At 46.9% G+C, this 24,304-nt stretch overlaps 1 protein-coding gene across 1 annotated transcript in view; it reads right to left on the bottom strand.

Moving 5' to 3' along the window:
- Positions 1 to 6,482: 6,482 nt before the first annotated feature.
- Positions 6,483 to 24,304, bottom strand: part of LOC137412327 (cationic amino acid transporter 2-like) — a gene marked incomplete at its 5' end in the record, with an annotated part of 113,322 nt that continues 95,500 nt past the window's right edge. Inside the window, 8 exons of the mRNA XM_078773307.1 lie at positions 6,483 to 6,536; positions 8,799 to 8,871; positions 13,794 to 13,896; positions 14,010 to 14,149; positions 14,265 to 14,487; positions 15,222 to 15,331; positions 15,455 to 15,623; positions 15,792 to 15,950. Of these exons, the coding sequence (XP_078629433.1) occupies positions 6,483 to 6,536; positions 8,799 to 8,871; positions 13,794 to 13,896; positions 14,010 to 14,149; positions 14,265 to 14,487; positions 15,222 to 15,331; positions 15,455 to 15,623; positions 15,792 to 15,950 (1,031 nt within the window). The remainder of the gene's footprint in view (positions 6,537 to 8,798; positions 8,872 to 13,793; positions 13,897 to 14,009; positions 14,150 to 14,264; positions 14,488 to 15,221; positions 15,332 to 15,454; positions 15,624 to 15,791; positions 15,951 to 24,304) is intronic.

The raw sequence follows: 24,304 nt of genomic DNA on the forward strand, positions 1-24,304 counted from the left end.
GAGGAGATGCCGCCAGCAATCATAAAGCGGGCCTTTCTCAAGTGCTGTATTTCTAACAGCATGGACAGTACCGAAGATGATATAATCTGGCAGGAGGGAGCTGCCAGTGGCGGCGACAGCGACAACGAGAGCGATGGTGACCTGTACTACCCAGTCTTCGAAGAGGAGAGCGATGATGAGGATTTCCTTGGCTTTAGCTGAGAAGCCCATCACACACCCAAATGGCCCTTTGCAGGGCCACAACTCCACCATAAAGAATGTTTTAATAATCTCTCTACTCTCTCCTTTCTTCTATGAAGCAAAAAAGCTCCCGCGATTGCATGCACATCTGGACACTGACGCGTGTGTAACAGAATACTGACTACATATAGCTAAATATTCTGAGTTTTTTTTTCCTTTCAAAATGTTCATTTTGTGCTACTTAAAGTTTGTGTACAAATGCATAGATTCACGCTACTGTAATCTGAAAATGAATGATATATAGATTTTTTTTTTAGGGTGGAAGTTGGGGGTGCGTACTATACACGGGTGTGTATTATACACCGGTATATACGGTAATAGGGCAAAAATACGGCAGAAATAGGGCAAAATGGAGAAGATTGTCATGGGGCCTGCAAGGCTAACCGCAAGGCCCGCAAGGCTCTAGCAGGGAAAATGGCCTTAAAATGCCTGTTGCTTTTTCTTGTTGTTGTTGTAATGTTTATTGATGTTAATTACACAATTGATCAATCGATTATTGTACACATCTCCCTCCCAATACCGTCTTTGTGCAATACAGTTTCTATGTGCTGGTGACGGCACCCCGGCAATGCCGCGCTGGAGGATCTTATTCATTCATTTGGCATGGGGCGGTGTACTTTGAATGTATCTGTACTTGTTTTCTTGTTTGTTTGTCCGGGCGATATCTCAGCCATCTTTTAAGCAAGGAAGCTGAAATTTGGTCACAATAGTGAGCACGTGCTTTGGCAAAAACGTATTTTTTGCTTTTTAATTAATCAATTAATTGATTGAGTGCTTATTTACTTCTTTTCTCATCTGGCCAATATCCCAGGCACCTTTTGAGCTAGGAAGCTGATATTTGTACATGACAATAACCAAGTGATTTGGCTGTAAAGGGTATTTTTGATTTATTGATTAATCAATTAATCATTTAATTATTCGATTAATGACTTACTTAAAAAAAAATTAAGTTACAGATTTGGATGAAACGGTGGTGGTTTAGGTATTCTATTAACCAATTGATTAATAATTTCATTATTTTTTATGATTATTATTTATTTATTTTCATTATTAATCACTTATTTATTTCCTTTCTCATCTGGGCAATAGCTCAGGCACCTTTGGAGCTAAGAAGCTGAAATTTTGACACGACAATGACCAAGTGATGTGGTTGTAACGGATATTTTTGATTTATTGATTAATCAATTAATCGATGAATTATTATTATTTTTGATTAATGACTTATTTAATTAAATTTCAAAAAGTTATAGCTTTGGAGAAAACACTGGTGGTTGAGTTATGCTATTAGCCAATTGATTAAGAAATTATTTTACGATTGCTATTTATTGATTTTAATTACGCAATTAATCAATCAATTATTGTACACTCTCCCTCCTAATACCGTCTTTATGAGTTGCACAGCAGTATCACCGGGTGCCGAAGGCACCCCAGCAATGCCGCGCGCTGGAGGATGTTATTTATTTATTTGGCATGGGGGCGGTGTACTTTGAATGTATCTGTACTTGTTTCTTTCTCCTGTACTGCCTCATATCTCGCTCAGCTTGACGCCGTGGAAACCAAACCTTTCAAGATCATTGGAATCTCTCGTGAGGAAGCTGATTCTTTGGGCCTATCACTTCACCATCGCGAGCAGGTCAGTAGTCTCTCTGTCTTCTTCCATCTCCTTTCTGGTCTTGCACCCTCTGCCCTCTCCTTGCTCTGTCCCCTCCCCCTTTTCCCTGCATGTATCTGCAGGTCGGACACGGTCCACCAGCAACCGCCACCTTGTGAAACTGCCTAAATCCAGAACCACAACCCCCTCATTGTGAAACTGCCTAAATCCAGAACCACTGCTCACCTCCACTTGTCTATTCCTCTTTTTCCCCACCTGTGGAACCACCTCCACACTCTCTCCAATCTCATTTTTCCCTCCAGGTCTTCAAAACAGCTGTTCAACACCATCTCAAGTCATCCCCCATCCAAAACAAATATCTTTTCTACAACCGTTAAACCACCCCACCCAAAACTTTGTTTACATATCCATCTTGTTCATCCCTTGTTTTGTCCCCTACCACTCATCGTTATCTGCATCCCTGGGTTGTCTGTCTTTGTTGACTTTCTCCTTCTGCCCTGCTGTTGGTGTTTCCCCTTTCTCCTGCTGTTCCCTTTGCTAGGTTGTGTGCTGATCTGTGCTGTGTCCAAGCTCTTCCACGAGCCTAGACCTTGAAAAAAATAAAACAATAATAATAATAAAAAGGAGCAAATGCACACCATGATGCTCTGGAACGATTCTGAACACGATTCTGAACTCTGAAGACGATTGAGAGAAAGCTCACCCAGAATGGGCTGTTGGGTGGAATTTTCATAGTTTGTCCCCAACTGTGGCTCAATATGTTAAGTGGAGATAAAGATAACAGGATTTGAAATTGCAAGTGGAGACAAGGCAGACATTTAATTTTGCATACTGTAAGTCAAAAATCTAGAGTTGCATCAATTCATTTTGCTATACCTCTTACATTGTGTAGCTGAATGGCAATAATTTCAAAAAAAAAAATGGTTCAATGACGAGCATCAAAGTGGTAATATTACCTTGAAGGTGATACAATCAGTGTTCTGTGGCTGTGTCCAGAGGATGATACTAGCAATAAGCAAGCCTCCAGATAAGACGATGAAAATCACTATGGCAAAAGGTGAAGGCTGCATGAAATTGTCAAGCCAATGCACGAGGACAACACTCCATAAAATCGCCAGCACACCTGTAGGTAGGTACAGTCCACCAAGTAATTGATAAGTTAGTCTGCTGCAGATTCAGAATTTTCCTCTAAATAAAAACTGAGTACGTTAGAAACTTCCAGAAACCTTTTCACCAAACTAACTTTAGAGCACCAGGAATAGACACATGTTAAAACTGCTTGTTAATTAGTGATTCTTGTGAAGACAAACATTTTGTGATGCAATGCTCTAACCACATGTCTCAACTTTGCTTAAGTGTTACACATAGCACTGTAAAAATGTACCAGAAATTATCAATGCTCATATTGAGTCAATGTGCCTTAACCTGCAGGTAAATATACAGAAAGATACAGAACATCTTCAGCTCATGCTGACAATTTTGTAATCTTGGACCTGAAACAAGCGAGCCACTTGCTCTTGGAATCAACAAGTGCAAACATAGTGTGACGAACGACCACTGCTTGCAAGGTGTTATACAAGCAAAGATGTTTTACAGTTTGAACTCGCAGTCCACTCGAGGGGTTGACTGTAAAAAAAAAAAACAAGTAAATAAAGTTTTCAATGAAATGTTGATTTTGATATTGAAGTGAGGTTTTCATGTTTCATTAACACAAATTTGTACTTCAGTATTAACTGTGCAAACTAGAACAGCACTTGGTAGAGCACATACAGTCACGTGAAAAAGTAAGTACATCCCATGTAAGGTTTTGACTTTTTCAACATATTTCAACATACAGCTATTTGATCTTCATTTCAACAATATTGATAGATAAAGGTGACATAATATAACAAATATCATGAAACATTTACATTTTGTAGTCCATTGTATAATTTAAATAAACATAAATGCAAATTTCGCAGGTGGAAAAAGTAAGTATTATTGGCTCTAATAGGTGGTATTGCCCCCTTTGGCAGAAACAACCTCAAGTAGGCGTTTCTTATAACTGACATCGACTGAGAGAAATGTTTGCCCACTCCTCCATGCAGAATTCTTTCAGCTGTGCGATGTTCGAGGGGTTTCTTGCATGTACAAGTCGTTTCAAATCCCCCCACAATATCTCGATGGGATTTAGATGCGGGCTTTGACTTGGCCATTCCAGAACCCTCCATTTCTTTCTTTGCAGCCATTCCTTGGTGGATTTACTGGTATGTTTAGGGTCATTGCCATGTTGCAAGGTCCACCTTCTGTTGAGCTTCAACTTTCTGACAGATGGCCTCACATTATCCTCAAGCACCCTCTCGTTCAATGAAGAATTCATAGCGGATTATATGATGGTGAGCTGCCCAGGCCCTGATGCAGCAAAGCTGCACCAAACCATAATATTTCCACCACCATGCTTTACAGTTGGTATCAGGTTATTGTGGTCAAATGCTGTCTTTGGTTTTCGCCAAACATGTCTTCTGGTACTGTGGCCAAATAGCTCTACCTTTGACTCATGTGTCCAGAGCACATTGTTCCAGAAGTGCTGGTCTTTGCCTCGGTGTTCATTGGCAAACTTTAGTCTTGCCCTGATGTTCTTTCTGGACAGCAAAGGTTTCCTCCTGGCACACCTGCCATGTAGATCAAATTTGTGCAGCCTCTTTCTAATGGTAGACTCGTGTACTTTGACATCAACAGTGGCAAGAGCTACCTGTAGGTCCCATGATGACAGTCTGGGGTTCTTAGAGACTTCTTTCAGCATCTTGCGGTCTGCTCTCGGGCTGAACTTGCTGGGGCGGCCTGGCCTGAACAAGTTGGCAGTTGTTTGGAATCTTCTCCACTTGTAGATGATCTTCCGGACAGTCGAATGATTGATTTCAAATTGTTTGGAGATCTTTTTAAATCCATTCCCAGACTTGTAGGCATCTATAACCTTCTTTCTGAAGGCATCAGAGAGCTCTTTTGATCTAGGCATGGTGACGCCGCACACTTCAACAACAAAGAGCAAACCAAACTAAATGTCTGAGGTTTAAATAAGACAGCTTCCTCCAAGCTCCTCTCTAACGATGTTCTAATCATTTGCACCTGAGCTGGTGCACCTGATTCTAATTTTAGGTATTTGAAGTAGTGATAAATGGAGGGGTGTACTTACTTTTTCCACATGCAAAATTTGCATTTATGTTTATTTAAATTATACAATGGACTACAAAATGTAAATGTTTCATGATATTTGTTATATTATATCACCTTTATCTATCAATATTGTTGAAATGAAGATAAAATTGCTGTATGTTGAAATATGTTGAAAAAGTCAAAACTTTACATGGGGTGTGCTTACTTTTTCACGTGACTGTACATCCACCAGGCTGAACAGTTTACGTTTTGTATCTCACCGATAGGCCGGATCTGAATCTGGACCTGAACCAAAATCTACACAGCTTGTTCTTGTCACCGACACATCTCACCCAACAAGTTTGTCCAACAACCTACATAGCTCATCCGTCCACAACTTTTTGAGATATTGTGCTATATATAGTTTTTGACCATATATCTCAATGGTGAAGAATCACTTTAAAATTCTAGGATCCAGATTCGTCCTTGTCACACACCTAACCTGTCCACCAATTTTTGTCAAAATCCGTGCACAACTTTTTGAGATACTCTGCTCACAGACAGACAGACAGGGGTGAAAACATAACCTCCATTCTCTTTGGGTGGCAGAGGTAAATATAGAGCCAATGATTTTCTGTGATCACAGAAAACTGAAGGAAACATGGAATCCGTGACTTGAAACATAGAAAAAACAATGTTGTAAATGACAGAAAACGTCAAGATTCAGTCTACAATTTTTAATAACTTCACACATTTTTAGTTATTTATTGTAAACCTGACAAATTTCAGTCTTACGGACTTACGTTTCATACGGACTGCCTTGTCCAGTGTTTAATGATTTCAATAAACCGAAATGAATGAATGAAAAACTGAATACCATTGTATGAGTATTTTTACGTGGGTCCCGTCTCGCTTTTACGAGGAATTTTTCTCTCCAGGTGAACACTGGAATCATGATCGATGCCTTTTGTTAAAGTTTTTATTAAGCATTATGTATTTTATTAACATGTTAAATTGCCTTCGTATTTCTGTCCATTCGTGCAAAAGTGTCGTTTGTTACTGATCGTAAAATCTAAAAAATTGAGAAAGCATTCAAGTAAAAAATACAAAAAAACAGCACGCTAAAATAAAACGAGCTTGGCTAGCAATGTCTTATTTTATGCCGAGTGATGATGACTCCCACAAACGGCTCCAGTGCATCATAACGCATATGTTTATAGGTGAGAGGACTGACTGAGCCCCTAGCCTAACCTTCTTTCCCTAATAGGCATGATGCAGATTTTGTTGACGCAGGCGTTTCCAGGAACCTAACCACCCCATAAAACAAGGGTTGACTGTATTCATTAAACTGTCAGATTTTGTGTGGGTTTGTCTACAGATTTAAATCCCACAGCATAATTACGAAAAGGAAAATAAAAGAAAAACGCCATTCACAATTCTCTGCACAAGGGATACCATCTAAGCCAGTGATCCGAGTGGTGCGGAGCGCAGCGCAGTATCAAGCCAATGTTGGAAAGTTGATTTCAAACGCAGCTGCTTCAAATGAGCGTAGCTGCAAAGAGAAATTCCGCGATTATTTTTGGCAATCAATCATTGCTGACACAATTGAATTGGCCATGGGTGGACTCCAATCAAGTTGTAGACACATCTCAAAGATGATAAAAGGAAATGGGATGCACCTGAGCTCAAATTGGACTGTCATAGCAAAGGGGTTGAATATTTATTGACAAGACGGTTCAGCTTTTCATTTTCAATAAATCTGTAAAAAAAAACATGTTTTCACTTTGTCCTTATGGGGTATTTTGTGTATATCGGTGACAAATTTTTTTAACTTCACCCATTTTAAATTCAAGCTGTAACAACAAGATGTGAAAAGGTCTCCTGTGAATACTGTTACATTTATGGGGGGTGGGGGAGAGAGATAAGACATATAACTTTATAGAGTAGTATGGTCCATGTGTGAGTAGAAAGCCAATCTCGATGTAAGAAGTAAGGACATGTCAGTTTAAGGATTGTCTGTTTGAATGTGTACCGCATGTAAGGTGGTACTTTGTAATAGATAGCAAGGGAATAAGTGAAATAAATGTGCGTACAAGCCTCCCTGTAAACATCTACCGGGTGCACTGGGTGACAGCTCTGTAGTGCAGAGAAGAACGAGGCAGATCATGGAACTCTGCCAGGTAAGGAGAGAGGGGGGTAGAGCTATGATTGTCTCATTGAAGGGGTGGAGCCCAACGCCTCGAGGAGCGGAGTGTTGTCAAGGGAGACGAGGGAGGAGCTGATAAAAGGTGCAAGAGGATTGCAGTAGTCCTGAGGAGAAGGGCAAGGAGCCTGGATCGAGCGGGTTGAGTGCGTTGAAGAGCTTGCTGTTTGTGAGGAAAACTAGGAGAGTTCTGGGAAAGAGAGCTTTAATGATGTCGTCCTGCCTGCCTGCCTTGGCCCTGGTGCTGTTCTCATCTTCCCCCCTTGCATGTTCATAGTCCTGCTCATCTCATCACCTCTTTGTCTTCCTGATCGTCTCATCATCCATCGCCTGCTCGTCCTCTCGTGGCCGCCACCATTCTCCTCTGTTACCACCACCACCAAAGAGAGATCAGTCACCCGGTTTTGTCCCTCTCCCCGTCTGTGCTTGTGAATGGAGTGAGGCACCTTAGTTTTTATACGATTTATTTTACCTCATTGTACATAGTTATTTGTTCCTGGAATTCCTCATTTTCCCCTCCCCCAATCCCGTCATCGAATTCCCCTGTCGGGTCAATCTTCCCTGGTTATTATTTGTTTGGGAATAAACCCATTTGGTTTTGTAAAAGCTTTAAGGTTCTCATGATTCTCCTCAGTCCCGCGCGTGAGCGTAAAGTCCGCAGTAATTGACAGAGTCTGAGAGGGGTGAAGCCTGTTCGGCCCATCCGTTCAGAGGCGTTGGAAATCCCTCTGAACATGACAATACTTTCTGAAGGCACTTTAAGTGGCTCTTCTTCTTAGCATGACTTTTGGGGATAACCAGAAAAGGTTTACCCAATAAATAACCAAGGAAATGCTGGCATTTCACATCAGACATCACCGTAAAAGTTGATAAAAAAAATCAAGAATCAAGTCAAAGCAGTTTTGTGCACAGAACTCTCTGTGCACAAAGCAGTCCATGGATGAGCGAAATGTCAGAGAGCAACAAGCAGCATGTGGTGGTTCGTATGCGGCCTGTGGCTGCTGGCTGCATCATTTTATGGTGGTGCAGCTGTGCCGCTTTTGCAATGCCCCCATTACCAGTCAGTTGGTACTTGTTTGCCAACCTCAGAAGGATGACAGGCTGAGTCAACCCACCTGGTGTTAATTCAACATGACAGGGACTCAAACTGAGGACGCTAACATTTCAAGCCAGCCACCTTAGCCGTTAAGCCAACACGAGGTTTAGAAGCAAGTTGACATATTGCCAGAGGATCAAAGGGTAACGCGGAGACGCAAAACGTCACACATGAGTGGATAAGTGGCAGAAAGGAAAGCTGTGAAAGCAGAGATGGGTATAAGATAGCATGAGGTGACGATGGGCAGCACTCTTGAAAGACTGGATGGTGGAGAATGAGACAAGACACGGGAATTCAGTTGCAAAGATGAAAGACTAAATATATGAAGGAATGGAGATGAAATGACATCAAAATAAAATCTTCATGCAGAACTAGAAATACAAATTAAGGGATTATAACTCACCAACAACTACAACACAAACACTGACAATGATTCTCGCGTTGGCAGACGGAATGTCCTTCGATGAGCAGCTCCCCCTCTGGCATTGATGGTTACGATCTTGGCAAGAGTTTGCCTTCTTATCATTGTTTTCTACACCATGACTTCCACCAGGAGCCAATTGTCGACTCCATTCGTCTGGTCGATATCTGGAGGATGAAGTGACTTGTGTCATGCCAAGCAAAACAAAAAAGTAAAAAAGCAATGACAATGCAGCTGGTAACGATTTTGACACCGGATGTCTCAAAAGGAGTAAACACATGACAAGAGCATGAACGAAACAAGCACATGTGTGAAACTGCAGAAGTTTTGAAAAAAAGAAATGAATGAGTAGTCCAGGAGCTGCTGAGTGGGACAAATAGGGTGAACCCATCACTAAATGCAACAGAATTTTTAATTTATTTCATAACACGACTTTTTATGGCTTAAATAACATCCTTAAATAACATCAAAAGTCAACCAAAAAATAATTAGTGGAACATGTTTATTTTTCAATTCATAAAAAAACGCTATTTGCATCTACAGTTTCTTCAGAAAGTATTCACACACTTTAGTTTTTTCACATTTTGTTGTGTTATAGCCTAAATTTAAAATGGATTAAATTGGGATTTTTTGGTCACTGATCTACACATAATATCCAATAATGTCAAAGTTGAAAAAAATATTTAGAAAATTTTACACAGTAATTTAAAATTAAATACAGAAATATCTAATTTACATAAGCATTCAACCGCCTGAGTCAATACTTTGCAGAGGTGCCTTTGACAGTCATTACAGCTTCAAGTCTTCTTGGGTATGTCTGTATCAGCTTTGCACATCTGGATTTGGGGAGTTTCTCCCATTCTTCCTTGCAGATTTGCTCAAACTCTGTCAAGTTGGTTGGGGAGTGTCAGTGAACAGCAATCTTCAAGTCTTTCCACAGATTCTCAATGGAATTCAAGTCTGGGCTTTGGCTGGGCCACTCAAGGACTTTCACATTCTTGTTCTGAACCCATTACAATGTTGCTTTGGCTGCATGATTGGGGTCATTGTTCTGCTGGAACGTAAATCTTCGCCACAGTCTGAGGTCTTTTGTACTTTGGAGCAGGTACAAAATCCTCAGGATTTGCCTTTATTTGGCTCCATAAATTGTTCCCTCTATATTTACAAGTCTCCCAGTACCTGCCACTGAAAAGCATCCCCACAACATTATGCTGCCACCACCATCCTTCACGTTAGGGATGGTGTTAGATGGGTGATGAGCTGTGCTTGGTATGGGTGATGTGCTGTGCTCGTTTTACACCAGGCATAGCGCTTTGCATTCAGGCCAAAGAGTTCAATTTTATCTCATTAGACCACAGAATATTTTGCCTCCTGCTCTCAAAATCTTTCACATGTCTTTTTTCAAAGTCCAGATGTGCTGTCATGTGCCTTTTTCTCAGGAGTGGCCTCTGTCTGGCCACTCTCCCATAAAGCCTTAATCTGTGAAATGCTGCAGAGACTGTTGTCCTTCTGGCAGGTTCTCCTATCTCAGCCAATGAAGTTGTGATCTCAGAGTATTCATTGGGTTCTTGATCACCTCCCTGACAAAAGTCATTCTGGCCCAGTTGCTCAGTTAGGTTGGACAGCCAGCTCAAGGAAGAGTCTGGGTAGTTCCATGTTCTTTCCATTTCCTAATGACGGAGCTCACTGTGCTCTTGGGAACTTTTAACACTCTAGAAATTGTTTTATACCCTTCCCCAGATCTATGCCTCCTCACAATTCTATCTCGGATTTCTACGGACAGTTCCTTGGACTTCATGGTAGAGTTTCTGCTCTGACATGCACTGTCAACTGTGGGACCTTCGGTGTGGTGTGTTTCTTTCTAAATCGTGTCCAATCAATTTAATTGGCCACAGATGGACTCCAATCACGTTGTGGAGACATCCAGAGGATGATCAAAGGAAATCGGATGCACTTGAGCTCAATTTGGAGTGTCATAGCAAAGGGGTTGGATACGTATTGACTCAAGACATTTCAGCTTTTCATTTTTTATTACTTTGTAAAAGTCACGAAGAGTCTACCATCAAGTCATATTTTGGCAGGGCAACATGGAATTGGCTCCTCTTCAGTCGGGACGGACAGTTCACGATGGAAAGATGGTACCTCTGGAAACAGACCACCAGCACCTCAACGATTACTAGAGGTGATCAGATGCAAATGCAAAGTGGACTGCACAACGGTTTTGAAAACATGGATTACAATGTAGCTCTGGATGTACAGAATGTCGAGGACTTTGTGGTAATGCACCAGAACCAGTTTGTATGTTACCCAACGAATATGAAGAAGATGACGACTGAGATATGACTAAATCTGATGAAAGAGAGAGACATGCATATTGTTACGGCACTGGGGTTTGGGGTTCACCACGAGGGGAGCTCTTGGATTTGTCCCAGCCTTCGACACTTGTACGCCACGATTTCGCATATAACTCTGCGGTCCGTCGGGTTGTGAATGTAATGTCACAACCGTAACCGCCCGTCTTAGAATTACTGGCCTGGCAGGGTGGCGTTCTGCTGTTACACGTTACCTTTCCGTTGACACGGCAACCTAACTAAGGACCACGCCCTCAATAACCACCCATCTATTTATTTAAGGACAGCCAAGAAAACTGTGGATGGCTATTGGCTATATCTGGAGCCAATCACTGGGGGACAACTTCCTGTCTAATTATGCTTATACCTGTATTGGACCAATCGAGGAAAGGACATAAGTGAATATCGTCTGAAATGCCTCACTCATTAACAAGCACATCTATTTAATTTACACATTCATTTCAAATTGAATCAAGCACAATGACAGGTATTTATCCAAATCAAAGCAAAGAAAGCACATTCAAAAGATACATGAGAAAAGTAATGATCTTAGTGCTTAAGGAGCACCTTAAACAATCTTATCTATCACTACACACAGGAAATGACGCGTCATCAATCAACCGGGAATTCGATTATATCATTGCTGAATTGGCTGAATTCGATTATATAATGAAACAAACTTCACCACGACCAACAGATTTTATCAGGTTTTGCATTTGTGTGCAGCACCATCATTCGCGTCTTTACTTCATGCAATGTAAAGACAGCAAGTCTGTATTTTCCGTGAAATTTATAGGAAGGAACGGCGATGGAAAAATCCAACAATGGATACCGTTTCCGTATTTACCAACCAAGACAGACGTTCTCCTGCCTGGCGGACGTCTATTCACTGTAACATGCTTGCAAGATTTTGTACCTGGCTAACCTCTACAAATATACCTCATAAAAACTACCATGGGAGTAATTCACATGATCGTGATCATGATGTGCTAGTGTAGCGGTTACCGCTGGGTATACACAATCGCCTTGCACCTGCCGAGGACGCGGCCAGGGAGCGATCATGCCGGGCTCGCCCAGGCCGCCCGGACAGGCCCAGACGCGCCTCTCCCGGGCATGCCCGGACTCGCCTTTCCCGGGCTCGCCCGAGCAGCCCGGGCACGCCCGGTCTCGTCTTTCCCGGGCATGCCCAGCCTCGCCTTTCCAGGACGCCCGGGCACGTCCAGACTCGCCTTTCCAGGGCTCGCCCGGGCACGCCCGGTCTCGCCTTTCCCGGGCAAATGCTCCGGCATGACGTGTTTGAGTGTGTATATATATATTGCTGCCCGATAAACGGGCTTGACAGAGTGTGCTGGGTTCTGTACGAATAAACATGCTTTGAACTCAACCAAATGGCCTCGTTCTCTCGCCGACCACAACTCCTAAACTGGTGACCTCGTCTACCCCTGAACGGATTCGGGGGCTGCAAACGAACACGGCGGTTTCGATCGTGCTGCTGGAGTTTTGGCACCGACGAGCGGCCATGTGGTTTGCGCACTGCGCTCGGCTCCTCCTCTACGACCGGAGGGACGAGCCCGCTCCAGGACCCTCTGAAGGAATGCAGTTACGCGATGTGGGTGGCACTGCTGCTCATCTCTTGCGCGCGCTCTGATGTTCGTGGCACGGCTGCTTCGTTACCTTTCATGCAAGCACGCACAACTTCACTCTACAACTACAGCCACAACTACTTCTCCGACCCTGCATCCTCGGGAGGCCCGCGAGGAACCTCGGCAGCCTCCCCCGAGGCCTTGACCAGCCCCTCGGTTGGCTCAACCGCGTTTCGCGTGCACTGACGCCGAGCACTGCTCGAGCCTTCTCGGCACTGCACCCGCGAACTGCAACCTCGGGAGGCCCGCGAGGAACCTCGGCAGCCGCCCCCGAGGACTTGACCAGTCCCACCGTCAGCTCAACCCCGGTCCTACATCCCCCCAGCGCTTCGCACAGCGGAGTACGTCGCGGCGAGGCTGCCCCCCATCCACGGTTCCCCCAACTCGACCACCCACCACCACACCGGACCCCACCCCCCACGACTCTCCAGGGGTCGCTTCGGCTGGGTCATCAGGACCCCCCTTAAATTGACCCTGCCGGTGCAAGTCGATTCTGGAGGGGCGCGTGTAGCGGTTACCGCTGGGTATACACAATCGCCTTGCACCTGCCGAGGACGCGGCCAGGGAGCGATCACCATGCCGGGTTCGCCCAGGCCGCCCGGACAGGCCCAGACGCGCCTCTCCTGGGCATGCCCGGACTCGCCTTTCCCGAGCCGCCCGGGCATGCCAGGTCTCGTCTTTCCCGGGCACGTCCAGACTTGCCTTTCCAGGACTCGCCCAGGATGCCCGGGCACGCTCGGTCTCGCCTTTCCCGGGCAAACGCTCCGGCATGACGTGTTTGAGTGTGTGTATATATATTGCTGCCCGATAAACGGGCTTGACAGAGTGTGCTGGGTTCTGTACGAATAAACATGCTTTGAACTCAACCAAATGGCCTCGTTCTCTCGCTGACCACGACTCCTAAACTAGCATTGGCACCCCATCCGGATGAAATGGGTTAAGAAACGAATCAGCATATCGGAATAGCACCTTAATTCCCTACAATTGTGGCATGCTTTTTTGACGACAAAAATATGGAAACCTACGTATGTGTCATAATAAAAATATGGATTTCCATCATATACAGAAGGAGTTTCACCCATGCAGGTATATTACCTCAGGACCAGTAAGCAAGCAGCGACGATGGAGAAGGCCATAAGGTTGCCAATAGAGATCATGGCCACCAAGGAATCGAGGTCAAATAGCAAGGCCATGAGGGCTTGAGGGTGGATGGGGTGAGAGGTTTTCAAAATTGGAGGAGGCAGTGAATCAAAAACAAACTTTACTCTGTGGAAAAAAGAAAATATGAGGCAAAGGCAAAACGAGCATTACCTGCCAAAAAGCCCAAAGAAAAAGTGGCAAGTAACGGTGTTTTTGTGTAGCTGTTGATGGTGCCGAGCCATTGGAAAAGTAGACCGTCCATTGCCATGGCATAGGCGATCCTCGGCATTGGGAACATGCTGCCCAGGAGGCTGGGAATGTCACAAGGATGCATCATCATCAAACATCAAGTTTATCATTTATTTCCATAGGTTACAACTGATGCCTCCATCATCCATCACGAGCATTGCACTTAAGCATGCACACCTTGTGGAGAGAGCACAGAGGGACCCGACAGCCACCAAGTAACGTGCCCAAGCCATGCCCACATACTCAAACGCTTTGGGAAGAGGGGAATTAGTATCGAGCAGTGGGTACGGCATCATCAGTGTAAGCACGGAAGAGACACCAAAGTAGGCAACGAAGCAGACGAGGAGAGAAACCACAATGCTGATCGGTATAGATTTCTGAGGATTCTTCACTTCCTCTCCTGCCAGAATGGTTAATAAAAATGAAAGGTTGAAAGGTTATGCACTTCTTCACTAGGCAAACTTCAGTATAAACAGATCACATTACTAAAATACACATGCTAAAAAATGTTGGGTTTTTTTTCTGTGTGAGTATCCATGAGGCAAAGCCTAGCATGTCCACAAGCTCATTCTTTGCCCTTTGCAGGAATAAAAAGAACAATATCACTGTGCGCAACGCATGATGCAAATCATGATTTTCTGCACAATACAAAGACAATCCTTTGGGTGGCTGTGGTTTCAATAAGGATCGATCTTGAAGGATAATGTGCAGCTTTTATGGTTTAAATGCAGCTCAGATGGAAACGCAGTGGATGTTCAATTATATTGGGTCATTTCTAAAACAATGAATATGGTTTCCTCCCACCCCTCTCCCTCCCGTCCCCCAAGTCATCTTACCAGTGGATTAAACTTGTACAGCCAATTAAAATATTTGTTTTTTGGAACATTAAACGCCCTCACCATGGCGGTAAATTAAACATCACCAACCACCCACCTCCTGTTATCCTCCATCTTGACTCATGATATTTATTTCCACCATTAACCCTTGCTCACCCAACCTTCTCACATCCAGCTTTTAGTGTTTCTTCTCCTTTTCTCTTCCTTTCCTGTTAGTGTATTCCCTTGTAACAAAAACAAATGTGGAAGTTGTAAAATATACCTTCTGAGGACAACACTGAGGTGCTCATTTCCTTACCAGTCGTGGCGATGCTGTCAAAACCAACAAATGCATAGAAACACGTCGCAGCACCTGCCAGAGTCCCACTCACACCGAATGGAAAGAAACCACCCTGACCAACTTCAGATCTACAGGGTGGAGAGAAACAAAGAACAAATAAAACCGATTAAAGTGAACTTGCACTGAAGCACAGACCGATTGAAATATGACAGGGATAGAGTCAATGAGGAACAATCGTGAGTAACACTCACATTTCACATATTGTGAAGTTGCTGGTGAAGTTTTCTGGGTTGAGCTTCCAGTTATCAAGATCACTTTTACATAGCCCCGCAATTATGATAAAAACGATAACTGCGATATTTACAAAGGTGAACACCTTGTGAATAAAAGTAGATTCCTTCACTCCCAGTGCCAGTATGCCTGTGGGAAAGAAAGCAGGAGAAAAAGATTAAAGGAATGAATGGGAGGAAGGGAGAAGGCTGAAACATTACATTACAAATGTGAAGTCATGAATTACACGATTCAAACAAGATCGTGACCTCAACTAACAACCACTCCCCCCTTTCTCTTTCATGCAAGCACGCTTACCTGCGAGGACCATAATGAGTGCAGCGGCCATAAAATCAGGGAACTCTGCCAAATAAGGTATGCCAATGGGCATGTTTTGCTTGAGAAAGTAACTGGTGTTGCTGCTCCCAAGCAGGCCATCAACTGTGGACGACCAGGCACGTGCTAGACATGATGCTCCTGTGGTTATTGAAAAAAAGAAATTGGAAATGGAAAGTTAGTTTTTAAAGCAATTTTAAAAGAATTGAGTTGCAATAAAGATAACTACCATTAGTCATAAAACCAACTTCAATAACTAGAAAAGAACTCAAGATGCAAAATGTTGTACTCAAACTAAACTCGACGAAAAGAACAGCCAAAAACTTTTTTGTACATTAATGAATGTGTTCTCCAATTCTCCTAATGAAGGTTTGTTGAAAATTTGATGTCAAAAGATCGAATGGTAAAAAAGTAATTCCCTGGACAAACACACGAATGCAATAACTCATCTCCCGCTGCGCTGGGGACGAGCGAATAAAGAGAAAATACTTCACATCGATGGTGTTTCATCTGAACTGGAAAAGCAGATTTTGTAAAATTATGTTTATTTGTATCAATCAAAAGATGTTACCATTTTGAACTGGGGTCATTTCCTAGCAATCATGGTACAACATGCTCAACATCCTTTATTGTTTTACACCAATAAAAAAGGACAAAAAGTTTTAATTAAAACAAAAGCCGCGTGGATGTTACACAATGCCTAGATGCAGCTGTGCCTATAACGTCGATGTTATAGGCACAGGACATTCCTATTGATTCGATTACTTGATGTTATTTTTGTGCAAAGTGAAAATATATCTCGGCATTTTCCCGTCTGTTATTTCAGGCGGTGTATGACTGACCATGCCGCGATTAAAAAAAAAAAAATCTCGGCAATTTCCCGTGTGTGGCGACACGTGAACGAAGCTATGCTCCTCTCTCCACATTATTGTGACGACGTATAAATTAAATATTTCATCGTGACGATTGTCATCAAATGGACGAATTTTTTATATATCTCGGCATTTTCCCGTCTGTTATTTCAGGCGGTGTATGACTGACCATGCCGCGATTTAAACAAAATATATATATCTCGGCATTTTCCCGTCTGTTATTTCAGGCAGTGTATGACTAACCATGCCGCGATTTAAAAAAAAAAACAATATATCTCGGCATTTTCCCGTCTGTTATTTCGGGTGGTGTATAACTGACCATGCCGCGATTTAAACAAAATATATATAACTCGGCATTTTCCCGTCTGTTATTTCGGGTGGTGTATAACTGACCATGCCTCAATTTAAAAAAAAAATATCTCAATGGACTTGAAGTTACAGGCCTTTGAGAATTCATTTCGTTCTATAAAGGGCAACTTTCATCGGATTTTCTTCCCGTTTTTTTTCAACCGAGTCTAAAACTATGTTAGCGACTGTGAAAAATGAAATGATATATCGAATTTGATTTGAAAGAAAACTGTGTGAGAGAGCAAGACACCATGGGCCTACAAAACAGGCCTCAAAGCTATGCGAGTTAATAAAATGGTGGATATTTGTTTATATGAAGCCTCTCCCACAATGGGTGGAGCTATGGTTCCCAGAATGGGTGGAGCTTTGAGGTTTTGTCTTCTCTGCAAGAACAACAAGAACAAGAAGAAGAAGAACAAGAACAACAGCAGAGGGCACTCTATGACCAGCGTCTGCGACGCGGCTGAAAAAGACATATTGGAGCTTGTACATGTATCACATGCAGAATAAAAACATGAGCATACCATTTGATGGAATGTATCAGGAAAGCCTGTCGGCAATGGAAATAACACGATGAATATACCGCATTTTTCCGCCTAGACGTCGATGTTGAGTACAAGTAGAATGGCTATAATTTCTCCATCTTTCCTTCCTTCATTGTTAGACAAGTCGATTTGGAGTACAAGACGAAACAAAATCAACTAGATGGTATTCATAGAATACTTACCCCGCGCAATTTCTTCTTGGTGCGAGCCAACTCTTCTGTTTTTTAAGGTTGTTTTTTTTTGGATCTATTATGGCTGCAAGACCACGTACCCGATGGCATCATAAATATACATTCTACAATATAATTATTGCGTACAATATAATATTTGCAACATAATTATTGCGATATAATTATAGGACACGAGGACAGTAACACCAAGATGGGGATTACAATCTAGTGTTTGTTAAAAAGATGTTTTGAGCAATGTTTTCAAAATTTGCAAACTGGTTGCTTGACGAATGTGTAGAGGGAGTGAATTCCAAAGGGTTGGAGGCACTACTACAAATGCCCGGTCACCATCTATATAATAATAGCGTAAGGACTCGACTTTGTTATCCCTTTTATGCCGCACCCAGTGACCCGATGCCCACGGCACGAATGGATTTACGATCTACGAACCGCGCTCTTTGTTTATCACGTACAGCCATACTCGAAAAATCTGAATTAGCCGACGTTGGGACCCAAAAGCATCCGATTAACTGCCGATACGACGCCATCTTACGACGCCATCGTATTGGCGTCTGCTGGGCGAAGGCGAAGCAAGCCGTCCGCTGATTGGACAGGCGAAGGCGAAAGCAAGCCGTCCACTGAGTGGACAATCCAGAGCATGCATTTGTGCCGGTGTCGGCGATCGTTGTTCATATACGCACTCTTCATTCTCATCTTTCTTCCTAACTCTTACTCGGACAAGCAAATCCCCTTTGCCATCCATAATGGTACACTCTATCCATACACCACATCCTCCCTTCCGTGGATGTTCCACGGGTTTCGGCTAGTAGTAATGAGTTGTTACTTTTGGGACACTGAGGAGGGATTGGGCAGTAGATCTCAAGGCGCATGCACGTACATAAGGGGTGATCATGTCCATTATGTAGGCCAGGCTCATGATTTTGTGCTTTATAGTTGAGTAGAATCTTTAAAACTTTTTTAAAAATAGAGCATTGCGACTGTGTCGTCAATATGCCTCCGCATAGTCCCTGCCTGTGACATTGGGTAGATGCTCTCGTTGACTGTCCGAAAAATAAACAAGTTTGATTTAAATCCCTTCAGCTGTTCTCAAGTATCAACATTTTTTACCTGACATGGCAGGTTTCAAATCGATCGGCGAAGCAATTTCGGAGAAGGGATTTTTAAAAATATCGGCTTTCAAGCTAATATGGCTGCCATACCACGTGACATATGACATCAAAAATGTACACTCTGCATATGTATGGGAAGGAAATCACGTTTGTAAAGTTGCTTATTGATCGGATATGGTTCATTTTTCTATCCAAGATGGCTGCCAAATCACATAACCTACGACGTGATCATTTTCAAATTATATGTAACAATGGTGTTCGACGACATTTGTAAAATTTTGCATCGAGAGGGTAAGCGGTTTCAGATATAATTATTTAATATTTTCCTTCAATCCAATATGGCTGCCATACCATGTGACCAATGAAGTTTTCGTGATCAACTTTTAACTGCCGTGTCTAGTCAATGACACACGTAAAGTTGAGTCGATTGATTCAGTGGATTGGTAGGTGGTTTTTTTAAAGGTTTAAGGTTAAATCCAACATGGCTGCCAAACCATGTGACCTATGATGTCATATATTTAATATTTCAATACAATTGGTCACAAATCATGTGCGTGCAATTTCAGATTTTAAAGAAAAGGCATTTGATTAAAACATTTTTGGCTGGTATACCACTTCACTGATGATGTCATTATTATCATGCTTTGGTCCCCCATTGGGAGTAGTTGACAATGTGCCAAGTTTCAAATTTTTCCATTCAGCGGTTTTCGGGAAATAATTTTTTATTTTTTGCGTTTAATCCAAGATGGCTGCTATACCACGTGACCTATGACATCACAATTATCATACATCATCGTCACCCTCACCCTGAAAGTTGGTGTTTTTCTGAGGTTTAGCCCGAATGGACGGACAACCCGAGAACATAAGGCCTCCGGCCATCTTCAGAGGGGAGGCATAAAAACGATTCAGTTTTCTATTTGGGATCTTAAAAACTACTCTATTTTCAATGGAAACCCAGTGGAGGTTTTTTTAGGGTTTGTGAGATATGTTGCCTTCTTGGAACTTTCTCAATAATTTGAACAGCAGTGCTTTGTACAAGTAGCTGGCGGACGTCAAGGATAACATTTCGGGATAAATTAGGAATGTCAACATGTTTGTTATCATATAGAGGTACTCTATTTAAAACAAGATGAATAATGAACATGAATGATCGTTTTAAAGGCAATTTTCCCCGCTAGAGCGGGGGTTAGCCTTGCAGGCCCCATGACAATCATGGTTCCCTGTTTGAGGCAATGTTTTTATGGCCAGATGCCCTTCCTGACGCTAACACTTGGTCGTGCTCTTACAATGCGCAGTGATACAGTGTACCTATTCTAAACCTGGGTACACACTGTTAAAGCGCGGCGTTACGCGCGCTGCTTGCGAGCAAGGAGGAAGCGGACAAGCGGTAACTTATAAGCGTCTTTATTTCAGGAGCTCACTGTAACACTGGCGCGCTCCGGGCTGCGCGCCCGGTGTATATCATGAGGCCACGCCTACCCCTCAGGCGTGGCCACCGCCCACTTGGTGCGCGGAATGATGTCACCACGCCAGTGGGCTTTTGTGTCCGCCACACGCGCCCCCCCAGAATTCCCGCGCACCTGGAGGGCCAGTTTGCGGGGCAGACGAATGACCCGGCCGAAGCGCCCCCTGGCGATCGGCGGCGTCCGGGGTGCAGGGATGCCAGGTGGGATGCCCCTGGCTGCCCCTGGGATGGGTGCAGGACCGGGGGGCGGCGTGGCGGCGGGGCTGGGCGTTGCCGGGGGTCCGCCCGCAGGGGGCGGCCCCGACGTGGGGGTCGGCCCACTGGCGGTGGATGGTCCACGTCGAGGTGGGCCGGCTTGAGGTGGTCTACCGAAACGCGGTCAGGAGTACCGCCAATGTCCAGGGTGAAGTGCTTCGCCCCGGTCTCCAGCACGCGGAAAGGCCCGTCATACGGGGGCTGCAGTGGTGTCCGGTGGGCATCGTGGCGGACGAAGACGTACTCCGCCGTGCGAAGCTCCGGGGCGACGTGCGTCGATGGGTGCCCGTGGCATGCCGTTGGCACCGGGGCGAACCTCTGGGTGGTCTCTTGCAGAGCGGAGCGCTGCTGTGCCGCGGACCATGGTGCCGTGGAGTCGGGGAGGAACTCACCCGGCACCCGCAGCGGTTGCCCGAAGACCAACTCCGCCGCGGATGGCGCAGGTCCTCCTTGGGCGCCGTCCGGAGGCCCAGCAGGACCCAGGGGAGCCTGTCGACCCAGCCGCCGTCATGGAGGGTGGCCCGGAGCGCGGCCTTCAATGAGCGGTGAAATCGCTCACACAGGCCGTTAGCCTGGGGGTGGTAGGCCGTGGTTCGGTGCAGCCGGACCCCGAGCCCCTGCGCGACCGCCCCCCAGAGCTCCGAGGTGAACTGGGGGCCGCGGTCGGACGAGATGTCTGAGGGGGCGCCGAACCGGGCGACCCAGGTGGCGATGAAAGCCTGCGCGACATCGGCCGCCATTGTCGACGCCAAGGGCACGGCCTCCGGCCACCGGGTGGTGCGGTCCGCCATGGTGAGGACGTAGGTGAAACCCCGCGAGGGGGCAGAGGTCCCACCAGGTCCACGTGGACGTGGTCAAACCGGCGTTCCGGCACCGTGAACGGGGCCAACGGGGCCTGGGTGTGCCGGTGCACCTTGGTGCGCTGGCACGCGAGGCACGTCCTGGCCCAGCCGCGGACGGCCTTCCGGAGGCCATGCCAGACGAACTTGTCGGCGATCAGCCTTTGGGAGGCCCTCGCGCCCGGGTGGGACAGGCCATGGATGGCATCAAACACCTGGCGCTGCCAGCCCGCGGGCACGATGGGGCGAGGACGCCCGAGGGAGATGTCGCACAAGAGGGCCACGCCCGCGCCGTCGAACGCCACCTCGGTGACGCGGAGGCCCGTGACGGCGGTCCGCAAGGCCTGGACGTCGGGGTCAGCGGCCTGGTCCGCTGCCATCCGGGCATAGTCGATGCCGAGGTGGACTGCATGGGCGACGGCCCGGGAAAGGCAATCCGCCACCGGGTTGTCCTTCCCCGCGACGTGCTGGATGTCCATCGTTTACTCGGACACGGCCGAGAGGTGACGCTGCTGCCGGGCCGACCACGGCTCGGTGACCTTGCCCATCGCGAAGATCAGCGGCTTGTGGTCGACGAAGGCAGTGAACGCATGGCCCTCGAGCAGATGGCGGAAGTGCCTGACCGCCAAGTGAAGCCCGAGCAACTCGCGGTCGAAGGTACTGTAACGGCGTTCGGGCGGGCGAAGCTGCCGGCTAAAGAATGCCAGCAGTTGCCAAGCTCCACGCACCCATTGCTCGTGCACCGCGCCCACCGCGTAGTCCAAGGCATCGGTGGTGAGGGCGATCGGTGCATCAGGCGCCGGGTGCGCGAGCATGGTGGCGTTAGCCAAGGCGAGCTTCGCACCCGTGAACGCCGTGTCCATCTGCTCGGTCCAGGTAACGTCGCCTTTGCCCGGCTTACCTCGGAGAGCTTCGTGCAGGGGGCGCAGGAGCTGGGCGATACGGGGCAGGAACCGATGGTAAAAGTTCACCATGCCCAGGAACTCCTGCAGCCCTCTGATCGTGCGGGGGCGCAGAAACCCCTTCACCGCCTCCACCTTGGCCGGCAGGGGGACGGCTCTGTGCCTGGTGACACGGTGCCCCAGAAAATCGATTATGGTGGCGCCGAACCGGCACTTTGCGGGATTCACAATCAGGCCATGCTGGCCCAGGCGTTCGAAGAGCGTGCGGAGGTGGCGTAGGTGCTCTTCGCGGGACGCGCTGGCGACGAGGATATCGTCCAGGTAGACGTAGACAAAATCCAAGTCACGCAGGACGCTGTCCATCAGTCGCTGGAACGCCTGAGCCGCATTCTTCAGACCGAAGGGCATGTGCAGGAACTCGAAGAGTCCGAATGGCGTGATGACCGCCGTCTTCAGGACGTCCTCCGGCCTGACGGGGACCTGATGGTAGCCGCGTATGAGGTCCACCTTCGAGAAGAAGGACATGCCTGCCAAATGGGTGGAAAAGTCCTGAATGTGGGGGACGGGGTAGCGGTCGGGAGTCGTGGCGTCATTGAGACGGCGATAGTCCCCGCACGGTCGCCATCCCCCGCCGGGCTTCGGCACGATGTGCAGCGACGACGCCCAAGCGCACTCTGAGCGCCAAACGATGCCGAGTCGCTCCAGGGTAGCGAACGCCGCTTTTGCCACCGCCAGCTTCGTCGGCTCGAGGCGGCATGCCTGGGCGTATACCGGTGGCCCGACAGTGGGGATGTGATGGGCCACCCCGTGCTTGACGGCCCCCGCCGAGAAGGTGGGCCGCGTGAGGGCCGGGAAGCCCCCGAGGAGGCGGGTGAATGCGTCCGCTGCCAGAAGCGTACAGACCAACGTGGCCGGAACCAAACCGTTCGGCAAGCCGCTTGGCAAGCCGCTCGTTGAGCTGGGCAACGCACAAGCGAGCGAGCTGAACGTCTCGGCCTGGACAAGACGTCTGCGCTTGATGTCGACCAGGAGCCCATTAGCGCACAGGAAGTCCGAACCAAGCAGTGCCATGGGCACGTCGGCGGTGACGAACATCCATCGGAAAACCTGCCCTCCGAACCGCAGAGAGAGGCAGCGTTTTCCGTACGTACGGATGGGCGTCCCGTTCGCGGCAAGCCGCGTGGGGCCCCCACCCGCGGCGTGCTTGTCTGACGTGCCGGCGTGAATGACACTCACCTGCGCTCCCGTGTCGCACAGGTAACGGCGCCCGGAGAAGGTGTCCGTTATGAACAGCAGGCTGCTCGAACGGCCGGCGCTCATCGCCACTATTGAGCGCCGGCCCGGGCGTTTCCCGACCTGTTGAAGGAGCATGGCGGATGACACTGCCGAGCTTCGTGGCCGAACTTGGCGTGGAACCAGCACCAGGTGGTGGAGCTGGAGGAGCGCGGCTGGCTCCGCCAGGCCGGTGGAGTTGGCGGGTTTCCCCACGGTGGCGGTTTTCGCCGCGGCGGTGGGCGGGGCGTGGCGGCGGTCACGAGGTGCGTATCAGCATGCTGCGTATGCTGTATAAGCTGCTGCTGTGGATCAGCAGCATCAGCAGCAGCATCAGCAGCATCAGCCACGAGGGCCGTGACGGCCACGCTGACTCTCGCCCGCGTGTCCGAAGCGGCGAAGTACTTGTCCGCTTCGGCTGCCAATGCTCGGGGTTCCATTAGCCCAGTCCCGGCCAACGCGAGGCGAACCTGCTCTGGAAGTTGGCGACGGAAAAGCGCCCGGAATAGAGAACCGGGGGCTTCGTCGCCCAACAGTGACAGCATATGGTGCATTCGGACCGACGGGCGCGTGTCACCTAGCTCGGGGAGATCCAGGAGGCGGTCGGCCCGTGCGTCGTCCGTGAGGCCGAACGTGGCTAGGAGTAGCCGCTTGAGTGCCTCGTACTTGTGGCCGTCCGGTGGGTGGCGAAGGACGG

This window comes from Myxine glutinosa, chromosome 1 (assembly GCF_964187855.1).
Source record: "Myxine glutinosa chromosome 1, kmMyxGlut1.1, whole genome shotgun sequence".
Taxonomy (NCBI): Eukaryota; Metazoa; Chordata; class Myxini; order Myxiniformes; family Myxinidae; genus Myxine; species Myxine glutinosa.